Source organism: Sminthopsis crassicaudata, chromosome 1, assembly GCF_048593235.1.
Source record: "Sminthopsis crassicaudata isolate SCR6 chromosome 1, ASM4859323v1, whole genome shotgun sequence".
In the NCBI taxonomy this organism is placed as follows: Eukaryota; Metazoa; Chordata; class Mammalia; order Dasyuromorphia; family Dasyuridae; genus Sminthopsis; species Sminthopsis crassicaudata.
Window position 1 is genome coordinate 130,047,614 of NC_133617.1, and position 24,643 is coordinate 130,072,256.

Below are 24,643 nucleotides of genomic sequence, written 5' to 3' on the forward strand. Positions count from 1 at the left end.
ATCGGCTGGATAAGAATTAGACTGATGTGAAGAAAGAGTTTGAGCATCAGCAGAAATAATTGCATGTCTCTAACCTTATCATTATTAAGTTGTACTGCAATGCAGAGGTCATGCCAGAAGGCAGACTGGTGTGTTTCCAGAGTGGAGCAACCCCAGCTAGAAGTGCTTTTTCTGGAGCCACTATTGACAAAATCAATTAAAGCATTTCACACAGTTTTTCAAATTTGTAATTTGTAATCAAGGAAGAAGCACTTTAACATTTAAGCTACTGTATACATCTAGGCATTTTGAATACTTTTATGTGTTCAGAGGGATAAAAATGAACAACATTGTATTTTATCAGTACTGTAAGCAAGTACAAATGCAATTCTTGTCCTGGAGAATAAAAGGTCTATTTAAAATTGGCACCATAAAACAAAACAAAACAAAACAAAACAAAATATCTCTTTGATCTCCTAGAAAACATGGTCCACTAGATTTACAGGAATTCTTAACTTTTTTGTGTGTCTTGAATCCCTTGAGCAGTTTGATGAATAACATCTTTAAGTATGTAAAATAAAATATATAGAATTATAACACTAATGGCTAACAATCATAATAAGTAGCATAGGGATAGGGATTAGATCTGTGATTTTATGGCTTTGGGAAACTCCTAGTTGAAGAAACTCCTTTGATAAATACAGGTTGAAATGGTCCCTGAACCTTAAGTTTTATAAAACTATCCAGACTACTGAAAGACTAGGTAACTCAGCCAGCGTCAGATATCTGATATGTAAGAGAAGTGGGCTTAAACTTAAGATTACTGAGGCTAGTTGTTTATCCTCTACCCCGTGCTTACTTGAGGACCTCAAAATGTTTTCCTACTTAAACCCATACTATATAGGTCCGCTAAATCTTTGGTTTAAGCCCATAGATCATTTTGTCTACACCAAATGTACTTGATAAAGTACATTTTTTTTTGGTAAGTGATTATGAAGCCACCATAGATAGAATCCTCAGTACTTGGGGTCTAGTAATGAGGCAGAGTTGGGTTAGTGATATAAGGTAAGTTAGCATATTTTTTGAGTCACTCTCTGTTTTGATCAAGTAGTGTGAGTAGGCCAGATATAACAAATCACTAACTATACTGTTTTTATTGCCCCTTAGCTCCATTGTTTATCTAGCTTCCAGTGAAGGAACTATTGGCTACTGGACTCAATTTGTTACACCTTGCTGAATTAAAGAGAGCATTATCTATCTGGGTGAAATTAGTTCTGAGTGGGGACAATCTAGCCCTCCAAAAACTCATGTACCATAGCAAAGACTTTCAATATTAAGTCATAGCTTAGTGTCTAGAAAGAACATTCTCTTATGGTGCCTTTTACTTGATGGAGTAGCAAATAGGATGATTGGCCATTTTGGCTTTAATGGAGGTCTCACACCTCTTAATTCCTGATGAAACTCTTCAGTGTTGTCTATTAGACTTTACAAGGGTCCTTAACTTTTTATGTGTCATGAATTCCTACAGTGAAGCCTATATAGTTTTTCTTAGAATGATGTCTCTAAATTTGTAAAATAAAATGCACAGGATTATAATAGTAATGGCTGATAATAAAAAGTAACAGATATTTCTGTTGTAAAGCTACTTTAATTGGGGTTAAATGACTTGCCTAGGGTCACACAACTAGGAAGTGTCTGAGGCCAGATTTGAACTGAGATCCTCCTGACTTTAGGGCTGGTATTCTATTCACTGTGCCACCTAACTGCCCCTAGTAGGCATGGTTTTTATCCCCATTTTAAAGATGAGGAAATTGAGGGAGATGGAAGTTGTGACTTACCTAGAAATCTAGATTTTCACTCAGGTCTTTCTTTTTCCACATCTAGCATTCTGTATGCTGTACAATCTAGCTAGGAAACCACTTATCTTGGAACATAGTTATCAAAATATTTTCTAAAATCAAGTTAAGAGATTCTAGGTTAAAGCAGCTAGATGGCTCATAGCACAGAGTGTCAGGCATAGAGTCAAATTTGGTCTTACACACTTATTAGCTATGTGACCCTGGACAAATCACTTAACCATTTGTCTCAGTTTCTCATGTGTAAAAATGAGCTGGAGAAGGAAATGGCAAACTACTTCAGCATCTTTGCCAAGAAAACTCCAAATAGAGTGTGAGATGTGACTGAAATAACCAAACATTAACAATAGCAATATTTTGGTTGTCAGTTTTACCATTATATTTCCTGGCAATGTGTTGGAGTTGAACAGATATGTCATACCTTGTCCAGTTAATAGCTGACAAATGTCAATAATTAGGAAAAGCTATGGGTAAGAGGATGATTATCTTTTACCATGGCAGGAAGAGTTGAGATACAAATTATAAAAATACTATAATAAAATTAGAAAGCCAAACTAGGGGAATTACTTGAATGATTGTTGGATGTCAAGATCATAGGATCAAAAGTAATTTTATCTGGAAAGAGATTTAGATGCTATCTATTCCAAATATCTCATTTTATAGATTAGGGTGGTTAAGAAATGTGTTCAAGCTAACAGAGATAGCAAGCATCAAAGGTAAGATTTGAATTCAGATCTTCTGACTCTAGGGTATTTTTCCCTAGACTATGCTATCCCCTGGCCACAAGTTTGGAAGCAGAGCTTGGGAGTAGACAGAGGATAAACTCTTTGGGAGGGTCTTGGTTCTTGTATTTTTTTCTGGACCAGAAATTTACAGGATAGGGGAAGAAAAGAGCAGCCCAGCTCAGAAATAAGATCAAATGGAAACAATCTGTTTCTTTGCCTGGTAGCTGGGTGGCATAGTAGATAGAGTACTGGGTCTGGAATCAGGAAGAGATCTGAATTCAAATAGGACCTCATGCACTTATTAGCTGTGTAACCCTGAGCAAGTCACTTAACCATGTTTACCTCAGTTTCCTCATCTGTAAAATGAGCCAGGGAAGGAAGTGGCAAACTATTCTAGCAGCTTTGCCAAGAAAACCCCAAATAAAGTCACAAAGAGTCAAGGATGACTGAAAATGATTGAACAACAGCAACAACAATAACATATAATAAGACTCAATGACACAGTCTTTCAGTTTGTGTGTTTATGTGTACTGGTGGGGCAGAGAATGAGGAGGTGAAAAGAGGTTGGTGGGGAAGCTACTGTGATTCTTATGCTGCTGGGCAGACTGTGCTGAGTATAAGATTCAGAGCCAGAAAACCTGACTCTCAATTACCTTTTATTCACTGTGAGATCTTAGGTAAAATATTTAAACTCTTTGGTCCTTTGGGAAATGCTGTATTTGGATTATATAACCTCTAAGGTCCCTTCCAAACTTTAAATCTTGACACTGAAGAGTACAACAGTAGATTTCACTTACATTTTTATAGAAATATGAATGGAATGTATTGTGTGTGTGTATGTGAAATGTCATATTGGTTTGTACCAATAAGATATTTTATAACAATTACTAAATATAAGAGAAAACTCATCAAATTTAAAACATTGGGGATATTTGGTCATTTTAGTTGTGGGTATACAAATTATGGGCATTTAATAATAATAATATTAATCTATGACTGTATCTGTCACCTTAAGGTGACATTTTACAAAAACATCTCATTTTATTCTTAGAGTAACCCTGGGACAGAGTTGCTATTAATATCTCAAACTACAGATGAGGAAACTGAGGCATGACTTACCTAGGGTCACACAATTAATTATGTCTAAGGAAGGATTTGAATTCAAGTTTTCCTGACTCTATGTCCAGAGTTCTATTCCCTGCATCATCTTGCTGCCTATTCAATTCAGTTGCTTGAAGAAGAAATTTCGCTTAGCTTGATCATCTGTGGGCAAATTTTACTGGAAAAACAATGTTGTAGATAAAGAATGAAAGCTGTATAATTATAACTTTCATTTTGATACTTTATTACCCATCATACAAACATTAGGTCAGAGACATCATAGAGAGTATATAACATTCCATTTTCTGAAAGACTATTATCTTATGCTGAGACTTGGGTTTTTTACTCCTAAGAGCATACCTTTCTAAAGGAGGAAAAAAGTAGTCAGAGGCATTTATCTTCATTCTCATAACTAGATCACAAGTTACATACAATGGAAAAAAAGAGGCTATAACTAATCTGGCAGAATCCATGCAAACTCTTCTAAATATATAGGAATCTTCAAGGCTTAGCTTTAAAATTCATTTTAATGAGGATTACAGGGTTCCAAGTCTCCCTAGATCCCCACTGTGATATTATATGTTTATACAGACTTAGTTAAGGAACTTGCAAAAATGCATATATAAATATTTATATGTACATATATATGTCTGTGTATATACCTATACATATATCATGCTTGAGAGTACATAATACATTGATAATATATTTCCTCTTTGAAAAACAAAACATAAAATTGCTTCTTGTATCATGCCATACTTAGAATAAATAGTACAATATTTATTATTAAGAGAATAAATACAATTCACAATGTTTGGAAAACAATCACAGTTGATTTAGGTTTATATATGTAAGCAAACTTATTTCATATTCTTGTGCATTGTGCAGTTTCTCAAGAAAGCAAATGTGCATCTATACCTCCAATTTTTCTTTTCTTCCAATTATGGAACTTTTATTCTCAAAGAATAAAGCTTATTCATTTCCATTTCATTGTAAGTTTGATAAGCATTTTTTAAATGATTACTATACGTAAGGATTTAAGAGAGTTTTGTTTTGCCACATACTGTGTACTCATCCTAAAAATCTTTTTCTATTGTTATGCCTTTATTTTTGTTTTCTTATTTGACTGGAATGTTCTTTCCTCTCTCATATGCATATTTAACTCTTTTCAATCCTTCAGTGAATCATAAAGTACCTACTGTGAATCACAGGTACTGGAGACACAAAGGCAAAAATATAAAGGTGCCTATATTCAAGGAATGCATATTCTTTCAGTCCTAGTATAAAATGCTACCTTTTCTATGAAACCATCCCTGGCCATGCCATTCCCTCCAGTGATTTGACTTCTAATTATCTATAGTTATGGCCTGGACCACACAGATGAATATCTAATTGCTTGACTGCCATGTATCATCACTTTTTTTTTCATGTAAGTTAGACTCCTCTCTCTCACTACTCAGTAAAATTCTTGAGGGTTTGAATGGTATTTTATTTTTTGATGGTTACTAATTTGTTTCTTTTTATCCTCTTGGTTTCAATATTCTTGCCATTCTTGCATAATACTGAAAAGTCTTTAGCAGTTTACATATTGTATCATACTGTAAAAAGTAAGCTCCTTGAAGACAGGCAGTTTCCCTTTTTTATCTATTTTCTCAATTTCTAGTACTGTACTTTGAACTGATTATATCAAACCCTAAGTAAAGGTGTATTTAATTTCATAGTAGGATTCTCCACTTTCCTTACAGCAGTAATCACAGTTTTACTCATATATACAGGCAAATTGTAATCAAACAAAGAACATTTACAGTGGTTCCATTTATCGGGAAGTATTTTAATGTTGTCTGAGCAATGACAAGTGCTTCTCAGTCATTACAGCATGATCTTGGTAGCTTACAGGGATGCTTATTTTTTTAAGCTGGTCTCACCATACCACACTACAAGAATGTTTTCATTTGAGGTCCCAAGAATTACAATCGCAGGTATAAATTTCACAGTAGAACTAAACCCTTGAAAGCATGATAGACTCAGATCAATGGGGAGCTGTGGTATCTGTGTGAAATTGATAGGTCTCTACATTTTGTATTTCCAGATGTGATTAAAAAATCTGAATTGAGTCCAATATCACGAGTACTTTCCCCGAGAAGACAAATAGGCAACACAGCCTTCTGTACAATTCATAATAAATACATAATTTCTAAATATATCATGGAAATATCTAAATAGGTTACACACTGCATCAGGTTAAGCTAGCATAACCCAATGGAGCTAATACCTTCAGGCATAATAATGCTCATTGATATTCAATGTAGGCACATGAAATTTGCTAACAAATTACTAGAGATTACACCAAGAAGACAAAATGTAAAGAATACAATTGAGCTATAGTCCTTTCCATTTTGTCTTGTATAAAGTCAATCAGTGAACAATATCCTCTCAAATGTCAATGGAAACTCAACTCATAAATTGCTACAATATAGTAAGAGGGCTTAGCAATGTTGTGAAAGAGCTTATGCAGTTACTGGTCATAATTGTTATCATACAACATAGTTCTTAAGCCTCATTTTTAGAGTTTGAAAAATACCAAACAGTTACATCTTCAGGTAAATACATATCTTACCCAAATTCACATAAATTGGGGAGTGGAGGAAGGAAAATTTAAACACACAAATCTAAAGGACATATGATCAAGCTTAGAAAAATTAACAAACTCTGATGGTTAAATGTTCTCTCAGAGAGGGAGGAAAATATTAGGTCACAGGAAAAAAAAATCAGGAATATCCAAAGCAATATAGAGGTGTAAGGCTTATGTTTGAAATCAGAGCACCTAAATCCTAATCCTGGGTTGGCTCCTCATTGTTTGTTTGATCTTGTTGAAGTATATCACTTATATAGGCCTTAGTTTCTTTATCAATAAATAAGGCAGTTCTGCTATATGACATCTAAAGTTCCCAGATGGAATAGTAGCTAAAGAGATATATCTGGAGTCAGGCAGATCTCAGTTCAAATTTGAATTTCAATATTTACTTGTTTTCTTATTCTGGAAAGCCCTTTAACCTCTCTCACCCTCAGTTTCTTTATCTACAAAATGAGGGGGTTTCATTCTATGGACTTTTCTTACAACCTATAAGACCCTCTAGCTCTAATTCTAGGAACCCAGGACCAAATGGTATTTGCTTTTGTATACTTTCAATAAAGGACAAAAAATGCTTTAATATGACCAGGAGAGATTTCATAATTTTTGATTGCTTTATAATAATCAAACAATTCCTACACTTTTTATTTCAGTATATGAAAGTGAATATAATTTTAAAGATTGCTCTAAGGTTATTATCATCTAATATGTACATATAATAAAGATATTGGCTATGCAATCAAACCTAAAAATAGAGTATTTACAGTTACTACCAATTACATTTTAATATGTAATTAGGACTTTTATATTGGGAATTTTCCAACCATTTCCTCTTTCAATTCTGAGAGAATAATGAAATAATTGAAAGAATCTTTCTCAGGTAATGGCATATTTATATGTTTTCATAAGTTGTTTTGTATCTCCAAGGAAACAAGAAAGTACTAATGAAAATTTGCTTCAGGGGTCTGTATTTTCTATATATAGCAATGTACTTTTACATAGCATTTTAGATTTTACAAAATGTTTAAAAATGTACAAAACTTAGGTGTTAGGGTACTTTTATTGTCCTCACTTTATACATGAGTCAATAGAACCTCAAAGGGGCAAAATGATTGTCCATGATCGCATAGATTAGAATGGATTATATCCCCACCATTTTGACTGATATATAGATGTATATATGTATGTATATATACAACTCTACTATATGTATTTATATATATGTGTGTATATATACAACTCTACTGCAGAAATCATAACTTCTTTGAGCTGGCCACATTGTTCAAATACCAATGTACATTTGCCATAAAGAGTATTTTATGGGGAGCTCACACAGGCAGCTCACAAGATGATCAGAAAGGACAAGACAAAGACACTTTCAAGGTCTCTCTTAAGAAATTTAGAATTGATTGTATGACATGGGAGACACTATGACAAGACCACCCAGTATGACATGCTCTCATCAGAGAATGTGCTGTGCTTTATGAACAAAATTGAATTGAATTGGATCAAAAGAAATGCAAGATGCACAATGTTAGAGAATCCATCCCAAATGATCATAGGGACTATTTGTGCCTGACCTGAAACAGAAAATTTCAAGTTCACATTGGTTGATCAGCTAGAGTCTGACCCACTAATTTGATTCTAACATAATGAAGTTATTTTAATCCTCTTCAAGAATAAAGGACAACAACTATATATACATACACATATATTTTTCCCCAACTTGATTATCTGGATATTTGACTGAAATCCCGACCACCTTGGAAACTGTAGTATCTTAGCTAAAGTCTCATACTCTAGTTATATTAAAATTTGGATATTTTCCATTCATCTTAAGGATTAGGAAGTTTTGTTCTTTCTATTGGTGGATGAGGAGTGGGGGTGATAGAGTTGTGAGAGATTATGTTCCTCACATATGTCCATAGTAGTAATGTCAGATAGCCTTCTTTAGACTTTGCCTAAATTATTTCCTGCTTCTAGTTCAAACACAAGACAGCATATGCTCAGTGACACCTGGAAACAAAGAGGAACAAGAAAGAGTGCAGGATATTTGGGAAGGAGGGCTTTTAAAAAGTATCATAACATTAACAGTCTGCCTTTCATTTTTCATCTGACCATATATTCAATTTTTAAAAATTATTTACAAAAATCTTTAATGATTTGGTGCTGTGAGATGACAAATATTTAAAATGTATCATTTGTTCCTGGCTTAGCACCATGTCTATAGGGCATTGTTTGGGAACATTTGATTTTGTAATGACATTTGCTTTAGAGTTGAAATGCTCTGAGCCCTGTTTTTTTGAATTCCCCTTTTTGTCCAGAGCTGAAAGATAATTAGCTAATAACCTTTTGGGGAAAGTTAAAAATGGATAGAATTGAACTCATATTAGATTGAAGTGAATGAAATGAAAAGGTTTTTTTTTTAATGGACAATAAAATATACATTTGGCCATTTGTTACTTTATAGGATCATTTTTCTAAGCCAAGGATACTTTAAAAAAAAACCAAACAAACAAACCTAATTTTATCATAGGATATTATAGGACCTTAGAAGTTTTCACTACAAGTCCTGAATACCTATTTAATAAAGCATTTAATAAAAGTGTGGTATCTCCATAGCTCTTTAATCTTAAAGCACTGTCCATTATGATTTTATCTGAAACTCACAATATTCCCATTAGATAAGGAATAGCATCTATGATTATCCGCATTTTTTATAAATGAAGAAGCTGAGGCTTTGGGAGACTAAGTTCCCCATCACCACACAACTGGAAAAAAGTACTGCAGATAAGATTTAAATTCAGAGGTTTCCTAATCATGAGTCTAATAGGTTTTACACTATGTTATGTTTTCATTTAATCTCACTCTCACAATTTTACTTTTTCTGTGAAAATACCATTAGCCTAATCTAATTCAATCAGAGAATTAAATATCACAGGCTCAGAGCTAGAAGAGACCTTAAAAGCCATTAAGTTCAACTCTTTTATTTTAAAAGTAAGGAAACTGAGGTCTAGGAGTAGTGGTGAAATGATTTATCAAAGATCACAAAAGAAGTAAGAGGTAGAGCTGGAATTTGAACATAGTTTGTCTGAATCACAAGGCAGTAAGGATTATTTTCACTGTAACATGCTACTTCAAGAATCTAGTAATGAACTGATGAAGAATTTGATGTCACTCTGCTTTTTGTTTCTCTCCCCTTTTCAAGCAATTGTCTATTTCACAAAAGCAAGTGCTGGAAGGGACTTCCAGAGACAAAATTATCATAAAGAAAGATTCAAAACTAGGAGCAATACATTTGACTCCATAATAAAGAAAAGAGTTTGAGGTTCTAGAATTAATTCAGGGCCCAGACCAGGGCAGGTTGGAAGAGGACGGTTTGCCAGACAATATGGTACCTCTAGTGCTTGTCATCTCTTAAATTTGTCATTAAAAATGGCCTGGAAGGGTCTAGATTTTGAGACTTCATTGCTGAGTTCTTAACTTACTCACAAAGAACAGCTATACCAGAAAGATCTGGTTGATGATGATTCAGTGAGGACAAATGTACAATCTCTAGCAAATGGCTGAGCAAGAATTAACACGAATGCCTTGAAGGCAGGGCTTTGACAAAATAATCTGACATATTCACATTCAAACATGCTTAATGGGTTCATGAGAAGAGTGAGAATAAGCCATATATTGAACATATCTTACTAAAGATATTAAAGAGTTTGTCTAAACTCTGAGGAAGTATAGAGTCTACAGAAATTGTGCAGTTTCTGAAAAGTCCATGTTTAACAAAATCTCTGACCTCTAGAGAAAAGTTGAATCTAAAAATAATGAAAAGTATATTCGACAGGAAAGATTATTGAAAAAAATTTAAATTCAGACTCTAGACTATTCTGTGGGTAGCTCATATTTGGAAGCTGAATTTTGGCAGACTGGAAGTTAACTAAGTTTTTACAAATGATTTAGACTTTGAAGTGAGTTTTTTTTTTTTTTTTTGACATGACTTAATAGTTTATACCTAAGATATCCCAAAAGTTTTTCCTTGAAAATATTTTTTCTATTCTATCCAGTCATTATTTATGAAAGACTTAAATAGTTGGAAGAAACTGACTTTAGCTTCAAAAAAATAAATCTCATTAGTAATTAAACATACAATTTTGGAAATAGGGTGCATTTTACATTAAAGTTTAATAACAATCCATTAGCAAGGAAAAATCTGAATGTTGTAAGTGGATATTGAAGATATTAAAGAAACTCAGATTTTAATTAACATTTTAAATAAATCTACAGAAAAATATTTTAAGCATTAAATTCATTTGGATGCATAATGTAGTCTTTTAGAGAAGTAGGGAGGCTAAAATTTATAGATGCTGTACTCAGTTACTGAGTTCTAAAAATAAGGTGAATTGATTCAACTAATTAAAGAGGCATTTTTTTTCTGATTGCCTATAACCAAAGTATTTCTCTGATCAGCTTCATTTTTTTTTCTGGATGATAATTCTATTAAGGTAAAGATCTGAATTTTTCTCCAGGACAACTGATGGGCAACAAAGTCAAGGGAGACCAAAGAACCTAGAGAAAATCTTTCTTTGGTCCACTTTACATATAACCAACAAAATGGCAGTTTTTCCTCTCCTCTCATTATGGTCCAAAAGCCTCCTCCACTTTGTAATCCATCATGTTTTATATTGTGAGTCAAGTTCAGCTAAATGTTACCTCAGAAGACAAACATGTATCATCAAAAGACACTTTGGTAGTGGCCAGATAAGTGTCTGAGACTGTGATATCTTCAAGTTCTGTGTTGAAGTGGCTAGACTCCTTGATGACACTGTAGTTCAGGGCCACACTGTAGTTGACTGGTTTCTCTGAAGACTTCTTTTTGCAGTTGCAGAGTTTCCTGAAGGCAGCACGAAATTTCTGGGACATGAGGTTGTAAATCACTGGATTGATGGCACTGTTGAGATAAATGCAAATTCTGCAGAACAGCAAGAACCAATTTTCTTGAAAGGGGCTGGATAGGAATGAGTTGACCACAACCAGGGTCCTATATGGCATCCATAAAAGGGCGAATAGAATCACAACCACTGCCAGCATCTTGGTAACCTATTTGGGATAGAAAGGACATAAAATGAAAACTGATGGGAAATAAACTCAGTATCTCCAGAAAAGTAACTTTTTAGGAATCAGCATACTTGGATTATAGTCCTACGTCAGTTACTGTCAATGTGACTTTAAATAGGTTACCTAATTCTTTAGTTTTCAGTTTTGTCACTACTAAAATGGGCCAAATAATACCTACCTCAGTAGATTTCTGTAAAAATTAAGTGATAATATGCAAAAAACCTTTGAAAACCTAACATGGAAATATGAAATATTGTGTTATTGAAGACTGTGCTCAGCTATTTCCCATTTCTCTACCATCTCCGCTGTTTTAGGAGCACAGTCACAGGCTGAGGACATGCATGCTTTAAGAACAACTAAAAATGCAGTTTTACCTTGGGATAGATAATTAGTATTGAAAAGCTGACAGCCTTAGGAGACTAGAGTAAAAAGATGGGGAGTCTGAAAACTAGAATAGGCTAATGTCTCAATTGCAATGCATGGTAAAATTGTTATTGAATGTTTGGTTAGTTTATATCTTTAAAAAGAAACAGAGATAAATTAGAGTCATCATGCCTTCATCAAAGCATGGGTATTTATGACTAACCCAATTTCCTTTTTTTAGATAGGGTTACTAGACTGACCAATCAAGGAAATGCTATTGATGTATATTAGATTTAAAACTTTTTTTGACAAGTGCTTCTATGGCATTCTTGTAGGGCAATAGACTACACCAATGTGTCCAAAGTAGGTGGTCTGGTTATTAATTATTAAATGAAAGATAACTCACTTCTCTATATAGTTTTAGTTAGATTTATTTCCAAAATCATCCCATTTATGCTAATATGTCAGCATTCCCCACTCTGCCTTCTCCCTCCTTTGTCCAAGCTTCCATCCTCATCACTTCTGACCTGGTATTGGTACTCTTAGCTATTATAACCTATCCAATACCCACACATCCAAAGCAGTGGCTCTGATAGTTTCATTGGAAAACTCTCTTAACACTAGCAACCCTTAGATAGAACATAATGATTGATGAATAAGAACTCCACCTTTCCCTTACTTATTTTAAATGGCACTTTGAGGGAATAGACATGGATGGGTTGTGATATGCATCATGGATTATCTTTACATTATGTTATATACATATAACAAACTCAAATTCAAACATCTTTCAAACTTCCTTATTGAAGCCACAACTTTCTTCCATACACTCATTTATACAGTATCATATTATTGTTTTCTCATTCTCCTTCATTACACGCATCCAATCAGTTGATGAACCTTCCTTTTTTATTTTCCTGACACTAGTTCTGCCTCTCACCACTTTTCACCTAGTCTATCATAATAACTTCCTACTTGGTCTGCTTGCCTAAAATCTTCCCTCTTTTCAAACTTTTTTTATCTGTTTGGATGCTGCCAAAACATGATTTTCCTAAAATGCAGTTCTGATCACATAATCCTCTACTCAATAAACTCATGCTTAACCTTACAGATTAAATATCTCATCCTTTTCAAATGTCTATTTTTAAGTTTAATAATATTCCTAATTATGAATATAATTGTACATAAAAGCATCTGGGTAGTACAGGAAATAGAATACTGGCCTTGGAGTTATGAAAAGGCTCAGTTCAAATTCTGCTTCACATTTTAAATGTGTGACCAAATCACTTAATTTCAGGCACAGTTTCTTCATCTGTAAAATGAGAATAATAAAATAATAATGAATAATAATAACTACATTTATAAACTGTTTTAAGGTTTATAAATTGCTTTCTTTACATTAGCTCATTTGGTTCTCATAATAATCCCATGAAGTATGTGCTATTATTGACCTCCATTTTACAGAAGAGGAAATAAAGATACAGAGAGATTGACTTGTCTAAAGTTACATAGCTAATAATATCTAAACCAAATTTAGGTTTTCCCATCTATGTACTCTATCTATTGTATCACCTACTTGCTACTAGTAACACTTTTCTCATAATTCAGTAATGAGATGATATTCCAAACCACTTTGCAAAGTTTAATGTACTAATATAATAAAACATTAGCTATTAATAATGTTTCATATTTTATAATCAAATATATTGGCCAGGAGTGTTCAATTTTTTTTAAATTGTGGTATATAATTAAAAAGAATTTAGAGACTATTGCTTAAATAATAGTATAGCAGTAGTTTTTAGAAATTATTAATCAATTAGACTTTAAATATAGTCAGTTATTAATTGTTGGATATAAGTTAGGAAGTTGGTCTCTAGTAATGTTATAAGGATTTGTGTTTTGATTTTATATATTTTTTAAACAATGTCTCAGATAAAGAAAATAGATGGAATTTTCCACAGCCTTTTAAATTTTATTCTTCAAGTGGTAGGGATACAGACTTTATGACAAAATAATGCAAAGAAAATAATACTAGAATATAAAAGTGGAAGGGACCTCTCTAATCCAATCTCATTCTTTCAAAGTTAAATTTTAAAACTCTTGAGCCTTTGAGAACTGCAGGGCTATTGCAAGGATACCATAAATTCACAGATACACTAAGCATTTGTTACTTTGATTTGTATTTAATTCCAACAAAAATATGGCCTGACTCATTGCAATAAAATAATCTTACTTTCCATAGACTGAATAAATAAAAATACCTCAGGCATATATGTATTATTATTTTTTCAAATGTAAGTATATATTATCGCAATAAATAACGTACAAATTTATATTAAAAACATTTTCTGGATTTATAGTAGCTTTTTTACCACTAGGTAGTTTTCTTAGTCAATTACACTTAGATAGCTGTAGAACCTATGAAAAAAAATTTTTTTTTTTACATTAAAAGAAGTTAGGTAAAAAGTTTTTAAAGGTTGGTTGAAAACTAGGACAGGGCACATTTGTAGGCAAAGTAGATCAACAAACTATTAATTGATTCTCCAAGGACATTGGATTAGAAAGAGTCCATATGCCAGTGCCTATTATGTGTTGATCAATATGTAAGAAATGAGGGAGATAAAAAATTCAGGTAACATATAGCCCCTTTTCTTTTATAGCTTGTTGTCTTCTAAGGAAAATGATGAATACACAAATATTAATAAAATTGTGAAAAAGTAACAAGAATAAAGCTGGAAAAATTTTCAAGCATCTACTTGGTAGATAGTAAAAATCCATTAAAGAAACAGTCTGAAAGGTAAAAATGGTAAATGATGCCGAGGATGTAGAGAGTCATACTAACAAACTGTTAATGGAGCTATGAATTGGTCCAATTGTTCTATAAAAGTATTTAGAATTATCTTAGAAAAGAAACTAGAATGTATATTTTCTTTGACGTGGTACTGCTTCTGTTATCTCTCCCTCAAGGAACTCAAAGGCAGAGCGTTCACACACACACACACACACACACACACACACACACACACACACGTCTGTGTGTGTGTGTGTGTGTGTGTGTGTGTGTATATATAGATAGATAGATAGATACATATGCATGTATATATATATAGAGAAGGTTTTATGTATATATATATATATATATATATATATATATATATATATATATATATATATATATATATATATATATATTGTATACACACATATATGTGTGGATTCCAGAAATCACAAATGTTTACATCATTCCTCCCCTTTTATGGGAGAGGAATTTACTTGTTCTTCTTCTACTTTGGAAAGCACTATTACATAGAGAAATCTGAATAATCTTTTATGAACTGATATATAGATAAAAAACAGAGGCAAAAGAAAAAAAATTATAGAATGACTACAACAATACATTTATTGCTCTGACAGAAATAAATGCCAGAGCTCTGATCAATTAAATTACCTGTCTTTACTTCAGAGAATTGAACATACCTTCTTCCTCTTAGATATCAAAAAATATTTAATGTGTTATTGCTTTGTTTCATTTAGCTGTGTATTTTTTGTTATGAGGAAGAGGAAGCTGGTGGGGATGGAAAAAAAATCTATTATCCTTTGTTCTTGAGAGAACCAAAATGGCATCACTATGTTAGAGTCAAGTTAGTGTGTCCAACTGATTGATCAGACCAATATGAAGTTGTAATGCTCTGTCACAGGTCAGATACAAATAGTCCCTATGATCATTTGGGATGGATTCTCTAACTTTGAACATCTTGCATTTCTTCTGAGCTAATTCAATTCTGCTTTGCCCACCATCTTCTCTGATGAGTCACACCATGCTGAGTGGTATTATATCAGTGCATTCCATGTCATACAATCAATTCTAACCTTGGGAGACCTTGAGAGTGTTCTTATATTTCTTTTTCTAATCCCTGTGATTTCTGTGTGAGTTCTCTACAAATAATCTTTTTGGCAAGCATACATTTGGGTAGAAAGAGTTACTATGAAGTGCCAGTGTTTTTTGTTTATTTATTTGTTTTACAACATACAACTTGAATTATGTACTTCCATCAACACAGAAATCAAACTTCTGATTAATTTTGTGCATATCAACCAAAATTGAGCTTGTGGACATTGCCAAGCACAAGTGGGAAATAAAGATTTTTGTGCTGATTTGTTTGAATAGATAAAGATTCATGGAGTTTCTTACTTCTATAAAAAAAAAAAAAATTGGAAGGCTATTTTTGGACTAAAAGGAGCATGTGTAGGATACTCAGTTCACTTCAGTGAAGTAGGAAATATTTTAAACTAATTTTTACTTATGATATATTTATATTATTCTCATAACTGTTTCCAGAATTGTGTTTATTTACTGCTTCTATCCAACATTTGAGAAGCAGTGTGTGACAGAATAGATTGAATCCTGGCCCTGGAATGGAGAAGCTCTTGATTCAAATATTGTCTCTGATACTTACTTCGGGTTTGACAAGTTATTTAATCTTGCCCCAGGCAATTCTTAATGACTATAAATTAAAAGAAAAATACCACTTTCACTGATAGTGAAAATTATTTACTGAAGTTTCCTCTACTGCTGGAATCATTCGTCTGGTTTTAAAATGTTATTTATCAATAAATAGAAAACATGCCTTTCAGCTTTTTCTTTTTTAAAAGAATGTTCATGTTTTAAAATATAGACTGCTTTAAAAAGATGTGTTATTTTTCACATAGAAAACATTCTTTTTCTTTTAGCTTTTTCTTTTTTAAAGCACATTCAATTTCTATGAAATATCTATTGAATTGGTAGAACAGCTGTTATCAATACTATTATTATTTTATAATTATCCTATTTTACAGCAATTAATGAATCATTAAGCAGATTGAGCAAATGTTACAGACATTGGGGATGTAAAAACAAAATTGAAGTGATCACTATCCTCTAAGCATTCTATTGAGTGAGGAATCAGCATAGTGAGGGGAGAAGAATCCCCAATTTTGATGACATGGTGCTATTTATGGCTGAAGAAATTTTATCATTACTTTAATCTCATTGCCTACACATCACATACACACACACACACACACACACACACACACACACACACAAAATCTTACAGGTGACTTAGTCCATTCCCCTTATTTTACAGATGAGAAAACTGCCAGAAGAATAAATATATAGGAGTCATTTTTTTCATGAGAAGAATAGGGGAGTAACAACTGGGGTTCTCTCAAGATCAGTAGAGGTGGGGGAGTAGGACTATGCTTCAATGAAGGGGGCCTCATGTTCACTTAGTGAGGGAGAAAAAAATAAACGTGTTCTTTAGATCCATCACTGAAGTTCGTGGTGACAAAATCATGTATATTTTAGACACTATAGTTATTTTTCAGTTATCATTGAATATCTGTTAAGAGCTCATGATTTTTTTAAATGTTGAAAGATTTTCATTCTACTTTATTGTTTAAGTTTTGACTTTGGTATGGTTTTCTTAAACCAGACCTTTGAATTAATATAGGAGCAAATACCTGGAACATAAGTACCTAGGAGCTTAGCTTTCTCACTCTTTTGGCTCTGTGGCTTCTTGTTTTGTCACTGCCTATAATCCTGAATAATATGACAAAACACAAATTGAGAAGCATCCTCAGGCTAACTAAGGTAAAAGGCAGTTTTCTCTCATTCTTTATCATTACAATTGACTCTGTGGGGAGTAAGGAAGGTGTATCAGCTATTAAAAGAATTTAGTTTTCTTACACAGGGTAAGGATTATCTTTTTAAAAATAGTTTGAAGAGTATATTCTGTGGAACTAGACTTCACTGATTATTGATTGTGATGATAGACCAATCATGATTTCAGAAGACTTACAATGAAATAAAATGCTTCCTATCTCTTGGCAAGAGGGGATGAACTATTCAGGCAGAATAAGATCTTTTCAGACACAACTGATGTATGAATTTGTTTTGCTTAACTAGATTAATAAAATAACTATAATTTTTTTTAAAAAGGAGAAATACCTATCTTAGCATCATCAGAATGTTGGGTACTTCTCCCCATTCTGTAATCCCAATTTATCCGATGTCCCCCTTGCCTCCCCCCACCCTGTAAGAATCAAATCCATAGTCGTGTTCTCGCTCTCAGTGTTCCGACTGCACCCCTGTCTTGGTTCTACCCCTGTGTCTGAATTTTTATATATATATATATATATATATATATATATATGTCATTGAGAACTTACACAGTTGGCTGGATTCTTGGAGACGAGTCTCATTCAGCCCTGGGACCAAATCATGGATCCATTTGGTCCCAGTAAATCTCTCCCTTTCAAATAAAATATTAAAAATTCTCTAATCTCTACTTTGCCTCAGTTTCTCTGGCATTACACTCTTTGCCTCCTTTCCTCAGGAGTCATGCACAGCAACAGATGGAAGGCACAAAAAAGAGATGAAAAGCAGATATGATTAAAAAGAACCAGAATAACTTCATCAAGAAAGCCTTATTCCAGACTAACTAAACTAGTAGGTGAGAAAAATGCTAGGCATAAAGCTTACCTAGATTTTGGCAACACTTTTGATAAAATTAACTCATATGATTTTTTGTTGAGGCTAGATATAGATAAGAAAATAATCCAATTAGATTTAGAATTAGTTTGGTGGCCAGTAAAAAGTTATTTATATGTTTTATTTTTATATTGCCTACATTTTCTGCTCTCTTTCTGCTCTGAATTCCTCTCCAGAGAACTCTCATTATAATAGGGCAACAAGAAAGAGGGAAAAATTTCAGCAAAACTAACCAATATATTAAACAAATCTAACTTTAGTCATTGTTCTGTACCACATCATTGTTCTTTATATCTGCAAAGCAGGAAAGGGTGTCTTATATTAACTTTTCTTTGGGACCAAGTTTGGTCATCATAATTTTTCAATGTTCAGTTTTAATTACTTCATTGTTCTAATTATTCTTTCCATTATCAGTGTTGTATTCATGCATATTTTTCTCCTTATTTCATACAGCATTGCTTCATATAAAGCTTGAAATTCTTTTCTGTACTTATTATATTTGTTTCTTATAGCATGGTAATTTGTTTTTTCTTATAACATGGTAATCATTTATGAATCAACAGACACATATTTTGTTTCCAGCTAATTACTATCACAAAAAGTGCTGCTAGAAATATTTTGTTATATATACAGTCTTTATTTTTGTCGTTGACCTCCTTCAGAGTATATTTCTTGCAGTAGAACAACTGAGAAAAAATGTATAGATATATTAGTGTCTATTTCCAAATTGTTTTCCAAAATAGTTGAATTAATTCCTAACTCCACAACCAAATACATTATTCTGTCTTCAACATCGACTCTTCTCATTTTTCCCAGAGTTCTTTTATTTGCTTTTATCTTATTATTAGTTATGTAAAGCATTCCCTCATTTGACACTAGTTTCTTATTGTTTTCAGAATATCAAAGAATGGCTTTTTGTGTTACTATTAATGTTAATTGTCTATGTAGCTTTAATATTAGAACCTCATCTGAGATAATTTATATAAAGATTTTTCTTCTAGTTATTAACCACTTCCATTCTTATCATAATCAAAATAATCTATCTTATCTCATAAAATCATCTTTATCCCTTACTTGGAATAGAATTCAGTCCCTAGTTATCATCATTGATATACAATTTACTTCACTTCTAATTTTTTATGGCATGATCATTTAGGTTAAGTATCAATTGTGAATTTATTGGGATATATGTTATTAGATGCTGACTAAACTGAATTTATACCAGACTATTTTCTAATTTTCTCAGAAATTCTTATTAAATAGAAAATACTTTCCTGTTAGTATTCTTACAAGGTGCTAAGTCGATTGTCTAATTTAGCATGGTACTTAACAGTTCTCTAGTTCAGAGTTCACACCTTTCACACCTTTAAAAGAGCATATAAAAGAACAAGCCCACTAGAAGCTCCAGGAGATTCAGAGCCAGGATTCAATCGGGAGATTCACAAGTCTAAAGGCCAAGTCCACTCATGGATTTCCAGGAGATTCACAACTAGGATTGATTTCTGGGAGATTCACAAGCCCACAGAAACCCACAATCCCACACTCTTGGAGGCAGAATCTGATTGATTCCAATATCCACCTTTGTGTGCTGGCTGGAGACATTTGGACAAGAGATCTCAGGAACCAAGGAGAGAGATAGGCCTCTATTACAGCTAACCGGACTCAACAAGGAAGGAGACAAGACTTGGAAGGAGAAAATAAAGGATATGGACTTTAACTCCTGACTGCATTTGAGGTAATTATTGAAACTGAATTGAAGCCAAGGCTGCCTCCAGAAGGTCCTCTAGAAACATGTTCCCAGAGAATGATTACAATTTAGAGAACAAAACATTACATTTTGGCGCCAAAACATGGGACAGATAGGATCCTGATTTCAGTGGAAAAGCCTCTGATCCTGATCCAGCTAAATTAGACAATCAACTTAGCACCTTGTAAGAATCCTAACACTTTTCAAATAATTTGTTTTCATATTTATCAAGCATTATGTTATTATTATATGATTATCTCTGATTCTTCCTTGTCTAGTTTGTTCTGCTTATCTACTTTAAATTTTTAAAACCAATACCAATGGATTCAATGATTACTACTTTGAGATTGAGTTTGCGGTGTACTATTTCTCTTTTCATTTCTTTATTTTGATGTTCTAGATCTTTTGTTACTAAAAATGAATTTTGTTATTATCTTCTTTAGACTAGTCAAATATTCTTTTGTCTTCTTGATAAAGCATTATATCTTAAATTAATTTTGATAGTATCATCATTGTTATAATATTAGCAGAGCCTGGCCATAAGAATTAAATATCTTTTTAGTTATTCTGGGTTTTGTTTATTTTGTTTTAAAGATAATGAATAAATGAAAAACTTAATAAATAAATTTATTAAGTGCTTGAAAGCACTGTGGCAAGTTGTAGTTACCCATAAAAAAGTAATGCAATTGTAGTGCTCATATTCTAATGAGAGGAACAACACACATGAAAGTTTTCAGGTGCAAATGAGATAGAAAAGTCCCATAGTTTTTGAGTTAAATAGTAAAACTGATATTAATGTCTCTCCGATGATCATTTTCCCTGTTAAAAGGATACTAGTTTTTGATATAGAGCTATATGCTAGTACCTATGTTTCTGATGGCAAGAACTTTCTTTTCTAGATCTTCAATAACTAGGATTGTTGTACTCACAGGAGCTATTTCCAGGCTGCATCTACACTGAGTTTGATTCCCAGGATAATAACTGAGGGCACTTAGCTGAATCTATTACTAAGACTCTTAGATGGTGAGACCTACTGTGTCTCCATCAGGAACTGAGAGAAGATAATGGTCAAGTGGTGGTAATTGTCTGATTTGTCTTGCACATGTCTCTCTCTCAAAGTTTCCTGCTGATTCAGTTAGGTTGGCTTCCCAGCCCTGTCTGTAATAATTGTATGGCTGGTTCTTTCTCCACAGGAGATACTGCCTTTGGATAATGGTTCTGAAGGCTGGCCTAAAAGCAAGAATGATGTTCTGGGAACTATTACTTCCAGAGCTCCAGAGACTATTTCTATGCTAATTTAAGAATTTAGTAATTCAATCTATTCAGCTATTGAATGCTCTGAATGAATAATTCCTACTACATACATATATTGTTATTTTGAATAGGACTTTTCTATTATTGACTTCAGGATTTTGGTATTGCTAAAGAGAAATGCTATTGAATTTTGTGGGATGGAACTTTGCAAAAACTATTGTTTTATTTTCTTTGCTTTCTAAGTAAACCATGATTTCATCACAAATGGGAAGTCTTATCTCTTTACCTGAATTTATGTCTTATTTTTTTTCTTTTTTTTAATCATTGTTATTGCTAGCATTTTTAGAACTATGACAAATAATAGGAATATGAAGATATTCTTATCTTACTCTTAAAAATATGGGGAAACTTGTATTTCAATTTTGAATATAATGCTAACTTTTTATTTTATATAATTTTTTATCTTTAAGCAAAATAATCATCTATTTTCTAATTTGTAGAGTTTTAAAAAAACACAAATGAAAGTTGCAATTTTTCAAAAGCTTTTTCTTTTCTATATCCATTTAGTATACTGTCATTTTGAATGACTTAATGTGATTAATTATAATAATTGTTTTGCTCATATTAAATTGTATTTGTATCTCTGCTATGCATCCGACTTGATCACAATGATTGATTTTTTTGGATAAAGTAAATATAGTTTTTTTCTAGCTGTTTATTGCTGAGAAACTTTAGGACTCATCATCTCTTCATATATGATTATAACACCTTTCTCATTCATATTTCTGCATCTTACCATTCTGCATAAAACCATTTTTGTTTCACAAAATGTTCCACAAACCAATACACAAAATGTGCCACAAAAACCATTAATTCATCTGTCAGTGGGTTGTAGGTTTAGTCTATACTCCATTGGGTCTCTTCTTCTTAAAAAATATTGTTCACATCTCCCATTATATATTTTTTGTTATGTTCTCTTTGCTGTTCTCTTTGTCATTGTTATTATTAATATTATTATTTTACTCTTGGTCATTCTTTAGTCATCTTTTTAAAATAACCTCTAAGTGTTATGTAATTTATTACAATAATTATTCTTTTCTTTGTAAAACATATTTCTACAGACTATATATTTACTTTTCTTGAATGTCTGCTATTGGGAGTATTTTCAATCCAAATATTCTTTTTATATTTTGTTGTTTGTAAAATTTCCTTGAATGCATTCCTTTTGTTGAAATTCAATTTTATTCATTGATTTTTGGGCTTAAACCTGCAGTACATATATTTTTGACAATGTTTTGAACTCCTATTGCCTTTTTAAAAATATGTCATTCCATTTCCACTGATCATGGGATAATCTTATGTAATTTGAATTTATTTTCGGTTATATTTGAAGGAATTTTTCTTTTCTACAATTGGCTGAGAAGTATTTGTAAAAACAATACACTGGGAGAGTTCAGGAAATTGTATCCTAGTCTCTGAACTAAGTAGTTCTGTGACCTACACCAATCAATTAATCTTTTTGAATCTTATTTTCTTTATTTGTTTAATGAGGTTATTATTCTCAATAATCTTTAGAGCCCCTTTTCAATAACTGATAATTCCATAATTATCAAATTTAAAATGTGATTGGAAATTCAGTAATGTAAAGTAATGTAAAGGTCACATTGTTCTGAAATAACATCTTACAAAATTATAAAAAAAAAAAAAAAGAGAAATTACTTAAAGTGAACAAGGCACCAAAGTATGAAATCTGGGATGGAAACCAATTTAAACCTGTGATGTTCTATGTGTGGCCAATGTCAGAAGTACTGGGGATTTTTTTCAAGTAGATATTTCTCAATAGAGGGATTGTATCAGAAATTAATAGAACCACATGTCATCTTATGTTAAGCTCCTGAAATATATATATATATATATATATATATATATATTTCAGGAGCTTATCATTAATAATTGGTGAATCTACAAGTAGGATAAATGAATTTCTAATCTTTGTTTTCTTCTCATGTCACATACTAAAGCCAATATTATCCAACTGGTAGCCCAAGAGTACTCTTTGCATCCTTTCTATTTCAAACTATTTTTAGCTTCACAAAATTAACTGGGTAAATTTTTGTGAAGCCAGTTCCCTAGACCAAACTTTTAGGAATGGCATTTCCCAATTTTTTTCAATCCATGAAAGAGAAGATGGGAAGCTTCATTCACAGACAGCAAAAATTGCTAAGGTTAGGAAACTGCACTTCTATTCTATTGGCAATTTATTTATCCTATTGACAATTATTATTTATTATTAACGAATTATTTTTCCAGACAAACTCTATTTTGTTTTTATACCTCTGTTCTTCTTGCATTTATTCTACTTCTTAAGCAAATTTCCCTTTTGGGACACCTTTTCCTTTAAATTTATTTATGTAATGGTAATAATGATACTTGTATAAATCTTTCTCATTGTGTTTATATGTGCTTATTGTGTTGTATAAATGTGAATTCTTATTATAATTATTTCTATTATTGATTTCACATTTCAAAGGATTAGTATGAACAATATAGGAGGAAAATTGACATTAGAAAAGAATTATATTTCAGAAGATATACAATGAGAGATAGCAGAAAAAACTATGATTTGACTTATTTACACAAATAGAAAAATGTAGGAAATAATTAAAATCTATATGAAATAATAAAACAAGGAGGTATATTTGACCTCATAATTATTACTGAAACTTGCTTGGGATGATATTTATGAGTAGTATGTGACACTGAAAATATAAACTTTATTCAAAAAAAGAACAGAATCATTTTTTTCAAAAAACTTATGCAGATAAGTTTTAAAAGATAAGAAGACCTGAATTGAATGGGGAAATAAGCATGAGAGAAAGCATTTAGTAGTGGAACAATGCAGAAGAAAATGGAAATAATATTGTATGATGATATTCCTCCTGGACAGGAGGAAAGTAAATTTATTTTACTAAGTAGTTATTATTCCCTTACTAAGTACAAAGCACTGTGCTAAATGCTGGGGGCAAAAAACAAATCATTCTCCTTATCAAATGTCACATGCTATTAGGAGTATACAACATATAGATAGATTAGTAAATAGATAAGTTTGAAGAGGGAGAAGGCAATAACAAGTGGGGAAATTGTGTAGGAAATGGCACCAAAGATAAATCTTGGTACAAGAAAAAGATTATGAGAGGTGATAAAATAAATGAAAAACCTGGGAAATAAATTATCATCTTTGCATTGGGGATTGATATAATGATGAGATATTTATAACATTTAGATATTTCTTTTGCTGCTAGTAATGAAGCTGTTTTTTTTTTTAAATTGACTCCAGAATAC

The 24,643-nt window shown here is 32.3% G+C and overlaps 1 protein-coding gene across 1 annotated transcript in view; it reads right to left on the minus strand.

The window, feature by feature from the left end:
• Positions 1 to 10,619: 10,619 nt before the first annotated feature.
• TRHR (thyrotropin releasing hormone receptor) overlaps positions 10,620 to 24,643 on the minus strand; it is a 44,055-nt gene continuing 30,031 nt past the window's right edge. The window contains exon 3 of the mRNA XM_074284821.1: positions 10,620 to 11,387. Coding sequence (XP_074140922.1) covers positions 10,986 to 11,387 — 402 coding nt within the window. The 3' untranslated portion in view covers positions 10,620 to 10,985. The remainder of the gene's footprint in view (positions 11,388 to 24,643) is intronic.